General features: G+C 43.7%; 1 protein-coding gene across 1 annotated transcript in view; it reads left to right on the top strand.

The window, feature by feature from the left end:
• The first annotated feature begins 652 nt into the window (after positions 1–652).
• The window catches only part of LOC121291297 (apolipoprotein M-like), a 29708-nt gene continuing 12151 nt past the window's right edge, over positions 653–18209 (top strand). The window contains exons 1-3 of the mRNA XM_041212369.1: positions 653–754; positions 12691–12983; positions 16110–16180. Of these exons, the coding sequence (XP_041068303.1) occupies positions 653–754; positions 12691–12983; positions 16110–16180 (466 nt within the window). The remainder of the gene's footprint in view (positions 755–12690; positions 12984–16109; positions 16181–18209) is intronic.

The following is an 18209-nucleotide window of genomic DNA, read 5'->3' on the forward strand; positions in this document are numbered from 1 at the left end:
GAAGGGAGACAGTGTAGTGTTCAGTCATGAGATGAAATGGGGAACTAATTGAAGCTCAAAGTCCTTTGTCTGGGGCCAGCAAGTCGGAGGCAGAGAGTAGAGACATACCTTGGGTTCACATTCAGAAGCGCGAGGAAGGTCTGCATGAGTTTAAATTAGGGGGAAGGTTGAGTGGGCGGGGTTGCAGAAAATAACCGAAGTAACCCTGCACCATTTTTCGCCATAATTTTGCCCCTTTAATGATGGTTATTGACCTGATTTGCATCATGTGCATGACAAGGTTTTGCTAAATGATTGCCAACAAGAGTAACCTTCCCAAAGGCAAGGACACATTGTCTTTTCAAAAGGACAACTTGTAAAGAATGAATCCTGTGGTTCTGGTGTGAAGGTTACAAAATCGACAACAGGAAATGGGCAGCTTTGCCCCATAGGTCTTTCCTGACTGAGGAACGTTATTTTCCCCTGATTGTTCCTCCCCAGCTCAGCTCATAGTTCAACCTTATTGGGAAATGCAGTTAATAATTGCCCTGTGACATAATACCCAGTATCAAGTGTCCAGTACCCTCGGAGTCCACTCGGATCTGTGAAGGTTGTAAGTTTGGGAATCAGTCGGCACAATTTATTTTGGAAAGAGCTGTTTTTTTGTATAGTCATGTTCCGGGAACTGTGGGAAAAGTTACTCTATCTCATCATGCTCTTTTGGCAATGTAAATATGATGACAGGATGGATGCTGGAAGCCTCAACAAGACCCAGGTAAAAATAAACAAGGCCAGGGGGACAGGCCGCTTTTTTCAAACTACGCACTGGTGGTTAGGACAGATAAAAACTGAACGTGGAATCAAGCCAGGCAAGGTGCTGAGGTTGGATTCCTGGCCTGTTCTGATGGCAGTCAGGGCTGACCTAAAGTATGCTTCTGTGCTAGGGGAAAGGACAGAGAATTCAGTTTTTGAGTTCTAGCTGGTAGATTACTACCCTGCTGGAAATGTGTGTGTGTGTGTGTATGTGTGTGTGAGACAGTGAGTGTATCTGAATGTGTTTGTGGGATGCCCTCTGCAGTAGCTGTGCAGTCACCACCTAGGCCCAGAAGTGAAGGACAGAGTGAAGATACCAAGAAAGGAGGTCGGTATCACATAGCAGTACAAGTCTGAGCAGGCCAGGAGTGGAGAGAAGATAATTGTGGTAGGAGGGGGTGGGGGGGGGGGGGGGGGGGGGGGGGGGGGGGGGGGTGGTGGTAGGATTGAAAATAAAATGGCCAAAAGTCTAGTGGAGAGAGTGAAAGAGAAGGAAGACATGAAAAAATCCATTCAGTGAACTGATGGCAGCTATGGGCAAGGTGGGGCAGGGAGGAAAACAGTTTGCAGAGTGGAAGGGAGTGAAATGAATATCTTACTGCCTTGCACAAAATAAGTCATCATGTCAACGATGCCATAGCTTAAACAGATAATGGGGTAGATCTTGGCTTTGCACAATGGTGCAAGATGGACAATAGGAAGGCAGTAACCCTGTTTTTTGGTCTCTCCCCATCTGAGTTCAATGGAAGCAAGAATGGGGAGAGATGTAAAACAAGCAGCCAACTCAACCCACTATCACCAAAAGTTAACATCTCCCCCAATTTGTCATTTACAAAAGTATTTTGTAAATTTCTGTTGCGTCAGCGATGGAAGGATTGCGTGTTGTCTGTGCCAAGCACTGTGATGATATGTGCTAAGGTGCTTTTATTAGATTGCACTGCATAGTTAGGAACTGTCATGGAAAAGTGTATTTTTCCTGAAATTCATTGCCTGTTGCACAGGACACACTAACACTATCAGGATGGTTCCTTTGCCCGGGGCTGCCTGATAACAGTTAACTCTACTGAATCAGGGTCAAACCAGGAATGTCTGAGAGTTTTGCAACTGGCTAGCACAGCAATGACAACTTGCATTCATATAGTGCCTTTAACATCATAAAATGGCTGAAGGTGTCTCACAGGAACAATTATCAAACAAAATTTGACACTGAGCCACACAAAGAGATATTAAGGCAGGGTTCAAAGAGGTAGGCTTTAAGAAACATCTTAAAGGAGAAGGATAGAGAGGTGGAGAGATTTAGGGAGGGAATTCCAGAGCTTAGGGCCCAGGCAGCTGAAGGCATGGCCACCAATAGTGGAGCGATGGAAATCGGAGGATTGGAAGTGTACTGAGATCTGTAGGAGTGCGGGAGGTTACAGAGGCAAGGAATGGCTCATTTACCCACTAACAATAACATAAAGAAAGGAAAAACTGCATTTTATATAGTGGCCTTCTCATTCTCAGGATGACCCAGTGTGCTTTACAGCCAATGGAGTACTTTTGTTTTGAAGGTCACTGTTGTATTGCAACAGACAATTTGCACCCAGCAAGCTTCCAAAAACAGCAACATGATAAAAAGACTAGATGACGTGTTTTTAATGATATTGGTTGAAGGATAAATGTTGACCATCTTACGTCAGAAAAGAAGCAGACCATTCAGCCCATCAAGCATGTTCTGCCATTCAGTTAGGTCATGGCTGATCTGTGCTACCAAAGGAGCCCAGTAGTTTGCTTTTTTCTTTCAGTTGTCATTTATTTATGCTAAGTAATTGTGCTGTTTTCTACCGTGACAGTGGGAATGAGCAGAGCTGTGGGTCAGTGGGTAGCCACTCTCACCTCTGAATCAGAGAGTCCCACTCCAGATGTTTGAGCAAGTCTGACACTCCAGTGCAGTACTGAGAAAGTACTGCGCTGTCAGAGATACTATCTTTTGGAGGAGACTTTAAACCGAGGCCCAGTCTGCCCTCTCAGGTGGATGTAAATAATCCCACGGCATGACTTTGAAGAAAAGCAGATGAGTTTTTCCTTCTGTTCCAAACAATATCTATCCCACAATCAACATCACAAAATCAGATTATCTGGTAATTATCACACCGCTATTTGCGGGAGTCTAGCTTGCTGTGTGCAAATTGGCTCCTGCATTTTCTACATTACAGCAGTGACTACACTGCAAACAGTTCTTCACTGACTGTGCAGCTCTCTGGCATGTCCTGAGGTTGTGAGAGGAGATATATAAATGTAAGGTTTCCTTTTCTTGTTTCAAGGGCCAGGGGAAGTGCATTCCCTTCTTTAGGTAATTTATTATGCAGGGATGGAGAACTGGGAGTCTACTTAATTTTATCACCCAGCACTGACTTTCCCATTACCAAATTGGAAATGCAGTGAGTTACTGATGTAGACAATGGTAGAGCAGACTGACCTTCCAAAGTCTTCAGCAGTGTGCCACAACCTCTGGTTCCAAGCCACTGAGGGACCCAATAAGTTACTAATAAAAAAGGGGAAGCTGCCAATGGCAGCTGAAAGCATGGTCTTTAAAAATAATGTCACAGCAGGTTTGTCAAATGGACCTTGGATAATTGAGAGGTCAGGCCTTCAACTAGTTAAATATTGACTATGATGTGTCTGGTACCAACATCACACCATTGGCTATCTTTCGATGGCACATTGATATACTGCATTGGCCAGCCACCCACACACACACACATACACACGCACACACACACAAACACAGTGCATTGAGCTATGTAAACCTTAGAGTGAGTTACAGACTGGATTCTAATTGAAGGGTTCTTTCTGGTTGATATATGAAATAATGGATATCTGGGAGTGAGTTACAGACTGGAATCTAATCGAGGGGTTCAGATGGTTTATATATAAAATAATGGATACCTGGGAGTGGGTTACAGACTGGAATCTGATCGAGTGGTTCAGATAGTTTATATACAGAATAATGGATACCCGGGAGTGAGTTACAGACTGGAATCTGATCAAGGGGTTCAGATGGTTTATGTATAGAATAATGGGTACCTGGGAGTGAGTTACAGACTGGAATCTAATCAAGGAGTTCAGATGATTCACATTTAGAATAATGGATATAGAATCATTGAATGATACAAAAGGGGCCATTCAGCCTATTATGCCTGAGCAAGCTCTTCGAAAGATCGATCCCTCTAGCCCCACCCACCTGAATTTTTCTTATAGACCTGCAAATTTCTCCTTGTCAAGTATTTATCCAATTTCCCTTTGAAAGTTATTGAATCTACTTCCACCACCTTTTAAATGCAGTGCATCTACATCATAAAAAATGGAGATTAAAAACAAAAAACTGCGGATGCTGGAAATCCAGAACAAAAACAGAATTACCTGGAAAAACTCAGCTGGTCTGGCAGCATCGGCGCAGAAGAAAAGAGTTGACATTTCAAGTCCTCATGACCCTTCAACAGAACTGATTGAATGTTAGAAGAAGGGTGAAATATAAGCTGGTTTAAGGTGGGGGAGTGCAGAAAGAGAAGTGGGGGGGGTCGTGTGGTTGTAGGGACAAGCAAGCAGTGATAGGAGCAGATAATCAAAAGATGTCACAGAAATGGAACAAAGAGGCATTGAAGGTGGTGATATTATCTAAACGAATGTGCTAATTAAGAATGGATGTCAAGGCACTCAAGGTACAGCTCTAGTGGGGGTGGGGTGGAAAGACTAGCCCGGCATACAAGATTTAAAAATAATGGAAATAGGTGGGAAAAGAAAAATCTATATAAATTATTGGAAAAAACAAAAGGAAGGGGGTAGAAATGGAAAGGGGGTGGGGATGGAGGAGGGAGCTCAAGATCTAAAGTTGTTGAATTCAATATTCAGTCCGGAAGGCTGTAAAGTGCCTAGTCGGAAGATGAGGTGCTGTTCCTCCAGTTTGCGCTGGGCTTCACTGGAACAATGCAGCAAGCCAAGGACAGACATGTGGGCAAGAGAGCAGGGTGGAGTGTTACAATGACAAGCGACGGGGAGGTTTGGGTCTTTCTTGCAGACAGACCGCAGGTGTTCTGCAAAGCGGTCGCCCAGTTTACGTTTGGTCTCTCCAATGTAGAGGAGACCGCATTGGGAGCAACGAATGCAGTAGACTAAGTTGGGGGAAATGCAAGTGAAATGCTGCTTCACTTGAAAGGAGTGTTTGGGCCCTTGGACAGTGAGGAGAGAGGAAGTGAAGGGGCAGGTGTTGCATCTTTTGCGTGGGCATGGGGAGGTGCCATAGGTAGGGTTTGAGGAGTAGGGGGTGATGGAGGAATGGACCAGGGTGTCCCGGAGGGAACGATCCCTACGGAATGCCGCCAGGGTGGGTGAGGAGAAGATGTGTTTGGTGGTGGCATCATGCTGGAGTTGGCGGAAATGGCAGAGGATGATCCTTTGAATGCAGAGGCTGGTGGGGTGATGTGAGGACAAGGGGGACCCTATCATGTTTCTGGGAGGGAGGAGAAGGTGTGAGGGCGAATGGGCGGGAGATGGGCCGGACACGGTTGAGGGCCCTGTCAACGACCGTGGATGGAAAACCTCGGTTAAGAAAGAAGGAGGACTGCATAAAATAACTTCTCCTCATTTAGCCACTGTTTTTCTCCAATTGCCAAAAATCTGTATCCTCTATTAACCCAACTTTCAGCTGCTTGAAACAGTTTCTTCTTATTTACTGTATGAAAACTCTTTATGATTTTGAGCATCTCAGATAGATCTCTTCAGGTAACATTCTCTACTCAAGAACAATCCCAACTTTTCCATTGTCTCCACAAACAGATGTCCTTCATCCTTGGTACCATTCTGGTAAATCTCTTCTCAACCTTCTCCAATACTTTCACATCCTTCCTAAAGTGTGGTTCCCAGAATTGGACACAATACTCCATGTGAAGATATGAATTAGGAGCAGGAGTAGGCCACTTGGCCCCTCGAGCCTGTTCCATGGCTGATCTAATTTTAATCTCAACTCCGCATTCCCGTCTACCCCCAATAGCCTTTCACCCCTTGCTTATCAAGAATCTATCTACCTCTGCCTTAAAAATATTCAAAGACTCTTGCCTCAACCACCCTTTGAGGAAAAGAAATCCATATCTCACAATCCACTGCGAGAAAGAATTTCTCCTCATCTCTGTCTTAAATGGGTGACCCCTTATTTTTAAACAGTGGCCCCTAGTTCTAGTTTCTCTCACAAGAAAAAACATCCTTTCCACATCTACCCTGTTAAGTCCCCTCGGGATCTCATATATTTCAATCAAGTCACCTCTTACTCTTGTAAACTTCAGCGGATACAAGCCTAACCTGTCCAACCTTTCATCAGAAGACAACATGCCTATTTCAGGTATTAGGCTAGTAAACCTTCTCTGAACTGCTTCCAACGCATTTACATCTTTCCTTAAATAAGCAGAACAATACTGTACACAATACTCCAGATGTGGCCTCACCAATGTTCTGTTTAACTGAAGCATAACCCTCCCTACTCTTGGGTTCAATTGCCCTCACAATAAACAATAACATTCTATTAACTAAAAGTAAAATACTGCGGATGTTGGAAATCTTAAATTAAAAGAGGAAATGCTGGAAAAACTCAGCAGGGCTGGCAACATTTGTGGAGAGAGGAACAAAGTTAATGTTGCGAGTCTGTTTGACTCTTCTTCAGAGCTGCGTCTGGAGTTAATGTTGCGAGTCTGTTTGACTCTTCTTCAGAGCCGCGTCTGGAGTTCAGCTCTTTTGTCCATGTTTGAACCAAGGCTGTAATGAGGTCAGGAGCTGAGTGACCCTGGCGGACCCAAACTAAGCGTCAGTGAGCCGGTTTTTGCTAAGGAAGTGCTGCTTGATAGCACTGTTGATGACCCCTTCCATCGCTTTATTGAAGAAGCTCTGAAGAAGAGTCATGCGGGCTCGAAACATTAACTCTATTTCTCTCCCCACAGATGCCGCCAGACCTGCTGACTTTTTCCAGCATTTCCTGTTTTTACTTAACATTCTCTGAGCTTTGCTGTTTACTTGCTGTACCTGCATACTAACTTTTGTGATTCATGCACTAGGACACCCAGATCCCTCTGCATCTCGGAGCTCTGCAATCTCTCACTATTTAGATAGTATGCTTCTTTTTTATTTGCCTTGTCAAAATGGACAACCTCACATTTCCCAGCATTATACTCCATTTGCCAGATCTTTGCCCACTCACCTATATCCTTTTGTAGCCTCCTTATACCTTCTTCACAACTTACTTTCCTACCTATCTTTGTGTCATCAGCAAATCTAGCTACCATAACATCAGCCCCTTCATCCAAATCATTTATATAAATTGTACAGTTGAGGCCCCAGCAATAATCCCTGCGGCACATCACTCATTACATAAGAACATAAGAAATAGGAGTAGGAGTAGGCAATTCAGCCCCTTGAGGTTGCCCTGCCGTTCAACATGATCATGGCTGATCTCATTTCGGCCTCAACTCCAATTCCCTGCCCTCTCCCCGTAACTTTTCAACCCGTTACTAATTAAAAATCTGTCTATCTCCTCCTTAAATTTATTCAGCGTCCCAGCATTCACTGCACTCTGAGGTAGTGAATTCCACAGATTCACGACCCTTTGAGAAAAGTAATTCCCCTTCATCTCTGATTTTAAATCTACCACCCCTTAGCCTAAAACTATGGCCTCTCATTCTAGAATGCCCCACAAGGGGAAACATCCACTCCACGTCTACTTTGACTTTCCCTTCGCATCTTATATACCTCAATTAGATCTCCTCTCATCCTTCTAAACTCTAGTGAGTATAGGCCTAAACTGCTCAATGTCTCCTCATAAGACAAGCCCCGCATCTCTCGAATCAATCTATTGAACCTCCTCTGAACCGCCTCAAATGCAACTAAATCCTTCCTCAAGTAAGGGGACCAAAACTGTGCACAGTACTCCAGGTGCGGTCTCACAAATGCCTTGTACAGTTGCAACAACACTTCTCTATTTTTATACTCTATTCCTTTAGCAATAAATGCCAAAATTCCATTTGCCTTCCTTATTACCTCCTGTACCTGCATACTAGCTTTACATCCTGCCAAACAGGAAATGACCCAGTTATGCCTACTCCCTGTTTCCTGTTAGCTAGCCAATCTTCTAACCATGCCAATGTGTTACCCCCTAAACCATGTGCTTTAATTTTCCACAATAATCTTTGATGTGGCACCTTATCAAATGCGTTCTGGAAATCCAAGTACAGTACATCTACTGGCTCCTCTTTATCCACAACACATGTTACCTCCTCAAAGTACTCCAATAAATTGGTTAAACATGATTTACCTTTTACAAAACCATGTTGATTCTCCCTGATTACCTTGAATTTATCTAAGTTTCCTTCTATAATCCTTTCCCTTCTTTAATAATATCTTCTAACATTTTCCCTATGACAGTTGTTAAGTTAACTGACTTGTAGTCTCCTGCTTTCTCTCTCCCTCCCTAAAGGAGCCACATTAGCTATTTTCCAATCGAATGGAATCTTCCCCGAATCTAGTGAATTTTGAAAAATTAAAACCAACGCATCAACTATCTCACCAGCCACTTCTTTTAAGACTCTAAGATGGAATCCATCAGGGCCCGGGGACTTATCAACTTGCAGTTCCAACAATTTTGCTAAGTACCAATTCTCTGCTGATTGTAATTTGCTTGGGTTCCTCCCTCCTTTCCAATTCCTGATTTACAGCTATTTCTGGGATGCTACTTGTATCCTCAGTAGTGAAGACCCATACAAAATATCAGTTCGATTCATCTGCCATCTCTTTATTTTCCAATATTAATTCTCCAGACTCCCTTTCTATCGGACCAGCGCTCACTTTGTTAACTCTTTTCTTTTTTAAATATCTATAGAAACTCTATCTGTCTTTATATTTCTCGCTAGCTTTCTCTTGTACTCTAATTTTTCCCTCATTTATCTTTTCTTTTTTATATTTTGTCCAATGATCTGACCTGCACAACTATATGCATTTCTTAAGTTTAATACTATCTTTAACATTTTTAGTTAACTGCAGGTGAATCCTCCCCTTAACCTAATTTTTTAAAATTAATTTTATGGGATGTGGACATTGTTGGTCAGGCCAGCATGTATTGCCCATCCCTAATTGCCCTTGAGAAGGTGGTGGTGAGCAGTCTTCATGAACCGCTGCAGTCCATGTGGTGTAGGTGCACCCACAATGCTGTTGGGGAGGGAGTTCCAGGATATTGACCCAGCGACACTAAAAGAAAGGTGATATATTTCCAAGTCAGGATGATGACTTGCTTGGAGGAAAACTTCCAGTTGGTGGTGTTCCCATCTGCCCGCTGCCCTTGTGCTTCTAGATGGTAGCTGTTGTGGGTTTGGAAGGTGCTGTCGAAGGAGCCGTGTGAATTCCTGCAGTGCATCTTGTAAATGGTGCACACTGCTACAACTGTGCATCAGTGGTGGAGGGAGTGAATGTTTGTGGATGGGGTGCCAATCAAGTGGGCTGCTTTGTCCTGGATGGTGTCAGGTTTCTGAGCGTAGTTGCAGCTGCACTCATCCAGGTGAACAGAGAGTCTTCCATCGTACTCCTGACTTGTGCCTTGTAAATGGTAGAAAGGTTTTAGGAGTAGCCTCTGACTTGTTTTTGTAGCCACAGTATTTATATGGCTAGTCCAGTTCAGTTTCTGGTCAATAGTAACCCCCACAATGTTGATAGTGGGGGATTCAGCGATGGTGATCCCATTGAATGTCAAGGGGCCATGGTTGGATTCTCTCTTGTTGGAGATGTTCATTGCCTGACACTTTTGCGGCGTGAATGTTACTTGCCGCCTGTCAGCCCGAGCCTGGATATTGTCCAAGTCTTGCTGCATATGGACATTGACTGCTTCAGTATCTGAGGAGTCGTGAATGGTGCTGAACATTGTGTAATCATCAGCAAACATCCCCAGTTCTGATCTTATTATGGAATAAAGGGCAATGATGAAGCAGCTGAGCATGGTTGGGCCTAGGACACTACCCTGAGGAACTCATGCAGTGATGTCCCGGAACTGAGATGATTGACCTCCAACAACCACAACTATCTTCCTTTGTGCTAGGTATGACTCCAACCAGTGGAAAGTTTTCCCCTATTCCCATTGACTTCAGTTTTGCTAGGGCTTCTTAATGCCACACAGGGTCAAATGCTGCCTTGATGTCATGGGCAGTCACTCTCACCTCACCTCTGGAGTTCAGCTCTTTTGTCCATGTTTGAACCAACGCTGTAATGAGGTCAGGAGCTCAATGGCCCTGGCAGAACCCAATCTGAGTGTCATTGAGCAGGCTATTGCTAAGCAAGTGCCGCTTGATAGCACTGTTGATGACTCATCCCATCACGTTAATGATGTTCAAGAGCAGACTGATGGCATGGTAATTGGCCGGGTTGGATTTGTGTACAGGACATATCTGGGCAATTTTCCACATTGCCAGGCAGAAGCCAGTATTGTAGCCAGTTGCCAATTCACTTTCGCTAGCTCTGCTTTCACGTCTTTATAATTTTACCTTTGTTTAAGTTTAAAATACTAGTCTTAGACTCACTCTTCTCTCCCTCAAACTGAATGTAAAATTCAATCATATTATGATCACTGCTACCTAGGGATGTCTTCACTATGAGCCATTAATTAATCCTATCTCATTGCACAATACCAGGTCTAGTATAGCCTGCTCCCTGGATGGCTCCATAACGTGCTGATCTAAGAAATTATCCTTAAAATATTCTACGAATTTGTCAACTTCGATACTTTTGCCCATCTGCTTTTTCTAGTCTATATGTAGATTAAAATCCCCCATGATAATCGCGGTACCTTTCTGACAAGCTCCCACTATTTCTTCTTTGATACCCCATCCTATTGTGTGATTACTGTTAGTGGGATTGTGCACCACTCCCACAAGTGACTTCTTGCCTTTATCACTCAACTCTACCCAAGCTGCTTCTTTTTCCTGGTTTCCTGAACTTAGGTCACCCCTCTCTATTGTACTAATGTCATCTTTAATTAACAAGCCACTCCTCCACCTTTTCCTAATGCCCTATCCCTCCCAAATGTCACATATCCTTCAATATTCAGGTCCCAATCTACGCCATCCTGCAGCCATGTAATGGCTATTAGATTGTACTTATTTATCTCAGTTTGCACTATCAGTTTTATTTTGAAAGCCAAGTGCATTCAGATATAGAGCCTTAAGTTTTGTCCTTTTATTATTTTTGTAACCTCTAGCCTTATCTATTGCTTTGCTCTTAGATTTTACTCTGTCTCTTCCTGTCACGATCTGTTTATTATTTCCCATCTTAGTACCTTCCTCTCTTACCTTGTCTCTACTCTTTGATATATTGCAGTTGGAAGCCTAACCACTGATTCATAAAAGTTTAAAATAACTTCCTTGCTTTTTAACTCTATGCCTTCGTTTAGAAAGACAAGGATCCAGATAGTTATTTTTTTCATCAGCCTCCTCAATTTGTCACTTCCATCTATAAACTCCTAGGTTTGTGTACACACAGATTCAGGAATAACTTACTGGTTGAGCTCTAATCAAGGGGCTCAGATAGCTCATTGGTAGAATAACAAGATACCTGAGAATAAGTTATAGGCTGGAATCTAATTGGGTGATATGGAATATACCTCTTAACCTGAAAATCCTGGACTTTTATTTTCTTATATTTATCTCATGAATTTGCAAATCCTACTTTTGGACCATGTCTTTGTCCCTAGTTAGTATTGTTTTGATCTGAGTAATTATCTTACAACATAAGTAATTTTTAAAAAAAACTGATCTTCCATCTCAAATGTGATCTCATCCTTTCTTCCTGAAGAGCTTAACTCCTTGCTTGAATGCACCAGATTATGCATCATTCCTAGAATGATACCAGAACTGAGAGGTTGTAACCATCAGGAAAGATTAGGCAGGCTGGTGCTTTTTCTCTGGAAAAGAGAAGGCTGGGAGTAATCTAATAGTGTCCTTTAAGGTTATGAGGCAGTTTGTTCAGGTAGATGTAGAACAGATGTTTCCATTCAGAGGGAAAGACCAGAACTAGGGGCCATAAATATAAGGTAGTCATTGACAAATCCAGCAGGGAATTCAGGGGAAATTTCTTTACCAATTAAATATTGGGAAAACTGAAGCTTTTGTTTTTTGGTCCCCGCTCTAAACTTAGTTTCCTGGCTACTGACCCCATCCATCTCCTTGGTAACAGCCTGAGATTAAGCCAGTCTGTTTGTAATCTTCTTGTTGCATTTGATCCTGAGATGAGCTTCCTACCTTATATTCATGTCATCACTAAGACTGCCTATCTCCACCTCCATAACGTTGCCTGACTCTGCCCCTGTCTCAGCTCATTTGCTGCTGAAACCCTCATTCATGCCTTCGTTACCTCCTGACTTGACTAATCCGATGCACTCCTGGCTAGTCTCCCACACTCTACCCTCCGTAAACCTGAGGATCCAATACTTAGTTGCCCCTGTCTTAACCTGCACCAAGTCACGTTGCCCTATCACAATAAATCCAACAGAGAATTCAGGAAAAATGTATTTACCCGGAGAATAGTCAGAACGTGGAATTCACTATCACAAGGAGTAATTGAGGTAACTGAATACCATATACACATTTACGGTGAAGTTAGATAAATGCATGAGAGAGAAAGGAATAATAGGGTGAACATATAGGGTGAGATGAGGTAGGATGGGAATAGACTCGTGTAAAGCATAAACATCAACAAGGGCCAGTTGGGCTGAATGAACTGTTTTTTTGCTGGAGACATTTCCTAATACTTTGTAACCTTTGTTGTTAGCCGGCGTAGCTTTGTTTACAATCACTATGGGGTTTTCCTGATGGGGTTTGTTTTGCCTTTTTCCTTCTGCAGTACTCTGGTAAATGGCACTTCCTCATGGTGGCAGCGGACTCGAACAACTCACTGATTAAATTCAGGGCCATGGACAGCTCAGTCTTCATGCTCACACCCATGGACGACACGGAGATGTTGCTGCTCCGAGGAGAGATCCGTCTCAGCCAGTGCGTACTTCACTGCTTATATGGGCTTAGATTGACCACGCTTGTGCCTCTCAACATGGCCAAGCAGCCAGCACAGGCAGGATGGACCAAATGTCCCTTCCTTTTGTACTGTACATACAAACAGAAATACAATGAGGAGATTGCGTAGGCCATTCAGCCCCTTACACCTGCTTCACCATTCAATGAGACTGTGGCTGATCTGATTGTGGCCTCAACTCCACTTCCTGCCTAACCCCTATACCCGATGGCTCCCTTGTCAATCAAGAACCTATCTAATTCAGCCTTAAAAAAATTCAATGATCCTACCTCCAAAGCTCTCTGGAGAAGAGAGCTTGAAAGGATCCCGACCTTCTGAGAGAAAGAATTTCTCCTCTTTAATGGGAGACCTCTTATTTTTAAACTGTTTCTGCTAGTTCTAGTCTCAGAGCCTAAGTCTCAGGATTCCACAAAGAGGTAAGTTTGGGGGAACTCAGGGCGGGGAGGGTAGGGAAGACCTGTAGCGGGGAGGCTGTGGACAGTGGCAATTGGGGTGTCTGGGGAGAGGCTGGTGTGGGAGGGATGTCTTGAGGTTACTGGAGCTTAAATGGGGCGGGGTGCCCAAAGTTAAAGGGGGAGGTTCTGAAGAAGGCGCACCTTTCCACCACCCTCCCCACCCTCCCCCACTACTTCCTGCCTGAGGCCCGATCCCGATTATTTTAAGAGCTTCACTTAGGACAAGGGCGAGCCTTGCCTGCCCCAGCATAAAATTGCAGAGGTGGGAACCCAGCAGGAAGCCCATCCGAAGAAATTTATGCTGAAACCACCAACACCCCCACCCCCCCCCCCCCCCCATTGCATACAAACCTGCCACATGTTTCAATAAGATCGCCTCTTATTCTTCTAAACTCCAATGGATACAGGTCCAATCTGTCCAACCTTTCCTCATAGGGTAAACCCCTTATTCCAGGAACCAGTCGAGTGAACCTTCTCTGAACTGCTTCTAAAGAAATTAGATCCTTTCTTAAATAAGGAGGCCAAAACTGTACAGTACTCTAGATGTGGTTTCACCGACACCCTGTACAACTGTAGCAAAGCATCCCCACATTTATATTCCATTCCCTTTGCAATAAAAAACATTCCATTTTCCTTCTGAGTCACTTGCTGCATTATTCTGTTATCCTATATCTATTATTCTATATATGTAAACCATCTGAACCCCTCATCAGATTCCAGTCTGTAACTCATTCCCAGGTTTCCATTATTCTATATATAAACCATCTGAACCCCTCATTAGATTCCAGTCTGTAACTCATTCCCAGGTATCCATTATCCTATAAATAAACCATCTGAACCCCTCATTAAGTTCCAGCCTGTAATGTTATACCTATCAGGAGAGATTAACAGGCTGGTGCGTTTTTCTCTAGAAAAGAGAAGGCTGGGCCTGATCAAAAAAAGAGTCCTTTAAAGTTATGAGGGGGTTTGATAAGGTAGACGTAGCAAAGATGTTTCCAGCCTGTAACTCACTCCCGGGTATCCATTATTCTATGTATAAGCCATCTGAAGTCCTCAATTAGATTCCATCATTCTACATATATAAACTACCTGAACCACTGACCCCTCAATCATTTAATTTAAATCTGACAAAAATACTGTGACCTTACTTAACTGAATGATTTCCACTGCCAGACTACCCTCTATTTATTAGTAATCTATTGGGTGTTTATCTGAATTGAAAGAAAAAAACATACAAGGCTGCTAAGATTAGTGGTAGGCTAAAAGATTGGGAACATTTTAGAAACCAGCAACGGGTGACTCAAAAAATAAATAAGAGGGAGAAATTGGAGTATGAGAGAAAACCAGCAAGAGATATGAAAACAGACAGGGGGTAGTGTATTGAGTGGATTGACAGACAGGAAACAAAGAGTAGGAATAAACAGGTCTTTTTCTGAATGGCAGGCAGTGACTAGTGGGGTACCGCAGGGATTTGTGCTGGGACCCCAGTTATTCACAATATATATTAATGATTTAGATGAGGGAATTAAATGTAATATCTCCAAATTTGCAGATGACACATATCTGGGTGGGAGGGTGAGCTATGAGAAGGATGCAGAGGTGCTTCAGTGTGATTTGGACAAGTTGAGTGAGTGGGCAAATGCATGGCAGATGCAGTTTAGTGTGGATAAATGTGAGGTTATCCATTTTGGTAGCAAAAACAGTAAGGCAGATTATTATGTGAATGGCTATAAATTGAGAGAAAGGAATGTGCAACGTGACCTGGGTGTCCTTGTACACCAGTCGCTGAAGGTAAGCATGCAGGTGCAGCAGGCGGTAAAGAAGGTAAATGGTATGTTGGCCTTCATAGCTAGAGGATTCGAGTACAGGAACAAGGATGTCTTGCTGCAATTGTACAGGGCCTTGGTGATACCACACCTGGAATATTGTGTGCAGTTTTGGTCTCCTTATCTGAGGAAGGATGTATTTGCTATAGAGAGAGTGCAGCGAAGGTTTACCCGACTGATTCCTGGGACGGCGGGACTGACATTTGAGGAGAGGTTGAGTCGATTAGGATTATATTCGCAGTTCAGAAGAATGAGGGGGGATCTCTTAGAAACCTATAAAATTATAACAGGACTAGACAGAGTAGATGCAAGAAGGATGTTCCCGATGGTGGGGGAGTCCAGAACCAGGGGTCACAGTCTGAGGATATGGGGTAGAACATTTAGGACTGAGATGAGGAGAAATTTCTTCATCCAGGGAGTGGTGAGCCTGTGGAATTCGTTACCACAGAAAGTAGTTGAGACCAAAACATTGTATGTTTTCAAGAAGGAGTTAGATATAGCTCTTGGGGCGAAAGGGATCAAAGGGTATGGGGAGAAAGCAGGAGCAGGCTATTGAGTTGGATGATCAGCCATGATCATAATGAATGGCGGAGCAGGCTCAAAGGGTCAAATGACCTACTTCTGCTCCTAGTTTCTATGTAAAAGCTTCTACAAGTATACAAAAAGAAAAAGAATAGATAAAGTGAGCATTGGTCCCTTAGAGCATGAGACCAGGGAACTAATGGGAAACAAAGAAATGGCAGAGACTTTGAAGAAGTATTTTGTGTCTGTCTTCACAGTAAGCATCTCAAGAATAGTAGAAAGTCAAAAGGCAAAAGGGAGGGAGGAACGTAAAACAATCACAAACACTGGAGAAAATGTGCTAGGAAAAATAATGGGGCTATGATCAGTGTCTTCGGTTGAGGAAGTAAGAGTCTGATCAAGGATATGACTTTCTATCGTTGCTTCACAGTTCGATGAAATGTATGACTCGACAGTGGACCTATCACATCAACAACGAGACTCAGGAGCTGATCCTGGAAGGTGAGCTCACAGCAGGAGGAACTCCACCAGCATCTTCACGGATCAAAATGTTCATGTTACAGACACATACCATCAAACAGAATGTAGTTTTATATAGACAAGAGCTTTCTCCCTGTATGTTCCTCAGTATTAGTTTGTGGGTTGCTCTATTATACACATGGGAACATTCCACATAAGAACAGGGGGAGCCAATTCATTGCATGAAATCATGGTTGATCTTTTTCACCTTCCACTCACCATGGCTCCATATTCCTTAAATACACATGTGTAGCACATATAAGATCTTGAGGGGTCTTGACAGGGTGGATGTGGAGAGGAAGCTTCCTCTTGTGGGAGAACCTAGAACTAGGGGTCACTGTTTAAAAATAAGGGGTCGCCCATTTAAAACACAGATAAGGCAAAATCTTTTCACTCAGAGGGTCGTGAGTCTTTGGAACTCTCTTCCTCAAAAGGAGGTGGAAGCAGAGTCTTTGAATATTTTTTAAGGCAGAGGTGGATAGATTCTTGGTAAGCAAGGGGGTGATAGGTTATCAGCGGTAGGTGGACTACAGATTTCAGGTTGCTTTAAGATTAGTCATGATCTTCTCTTTCATTCATTCACAGGATGTGAGCTTTGCTGGCTGGGCCGGCATTTATTGTCTATCCCTAGTTGCCCTTGAGAAGGTGGTGGTGAGCTGCCTTCTTGAACCGCTTTAGTCCATGTGGTGTAGGTACACCCACAGTGCTGTTAGAAAGGGAGCTCTAGGATTTTGGCCCAGCGGCAATATATTTCCAAGTCAGGACAGTGAGTTACTTGGAGGGGAACCTCCAGGTGTGATGTTCCCATCTATCTGCTGCCCTTGTCCTTCTAGGTGGTAGTGGTCGTGGGTTTGGAAGGTGCTAAGGAGCCTTGGTGAATTCCTGTAGTCCATCCTGTAGATGGCGCACACTGCTGCTACTGTGCATCGGTGGTGGAGGGAGTGAATGTTTGTGGATATGGTGCCCAATCAAGCGGGCTGCTTTGTCCTGGACGGTGTCCAGTTCTTCAGTGTTGTGGGAGCTGCACTCATCCTGGCAAGTAGGGAGTGTCCCATCACACTCCTGACTTGTGCCTTGTAGATGGTAGACAGGTCTTGGGGAGTCAAGAGGTGAGTTACTCATGGAACGATTCCTAGCCTCTGACCTGCTCTTGTAGCCACAGTATTAATATGGCTAGTCCAGTTCAGTTTCTGGTCAATGGTAAAACCCAGGATGTTGATAGTGGGGGATTCAGCGATGGTAATTCTATTGAATGATGGTTGGATTCTCTCTTGTTGGAGATGGTCATTGCCTGGCACTTGTGTGGCGTGAATGTTACTTGTCACTTGATAGCCCAAGCCTGGATATTGTCCAGGTCTTGCTGTGTTTGGACATGGACTGCTTCAGTATCTGAGGAGTCGCGAATGGTGCTGAACATTGCGTAATCATCAGCGAACATCCCCACTTCTGACCTTATGATGGAAGGAAGTTCATTGATAAAGCAGCTGAAGATGGTTGGGCCTAGGACACTACCCTGAGGAACTCCTGCAGTGATATTCTGGAGCTGAGATGACTGACCTCCAACAACCACAACCATCTTCCTTTGTGTTAGGTATGAGTCCAACCAGTGGAGAGTTTTCCCCGATTCCCATTGACTCCAGTTTTGCTAGGACTCCTAGATACCACACTCAGTCAAATGCTGCTTGATGTCATGGGCAGTTACTTTCATCTCAGGAGCTCAGCTTTCTTGTCCATGTTTGAACCAAGGCTGTAATGAGGCCAGGAGCTGAGTGGACCTGGCAGAACCCAACTGGGCATCAGTGAGCTGGTTATTGCTCAGCAAGTGCCGCTTGATAGCACTGATTGACCCCTTCCATTACTTTATTGATGATCAAGAGTAGACTGATGGGGTGGTTATTGGCCGGGTTGGATTTGTCCTGTTTTTTGTATCCTGTTATCTTATTTTGTATTTTATTAAATGGCAGAGCAGGGCTCAAGGGGCTGAATGGCTTACTCCTGCTCCTTGTTCGTA

This window comes from Carcharodon carcharias, chromosome 19 (genome assembly GCF_017639515.1).
Source record: "Carcharodon carcharias isolate sCarCar2 chromosome 19, sCarCar2.pri, whole genome shotgun sequence".
Taxonomy (NCBI): domain Eukaryota; kingdom Metazoa; phylum Chordata; class Chondrichthyes; order Lamniformes; family Lamnidae; genus Carcharodon; species Carcharodon carcharias.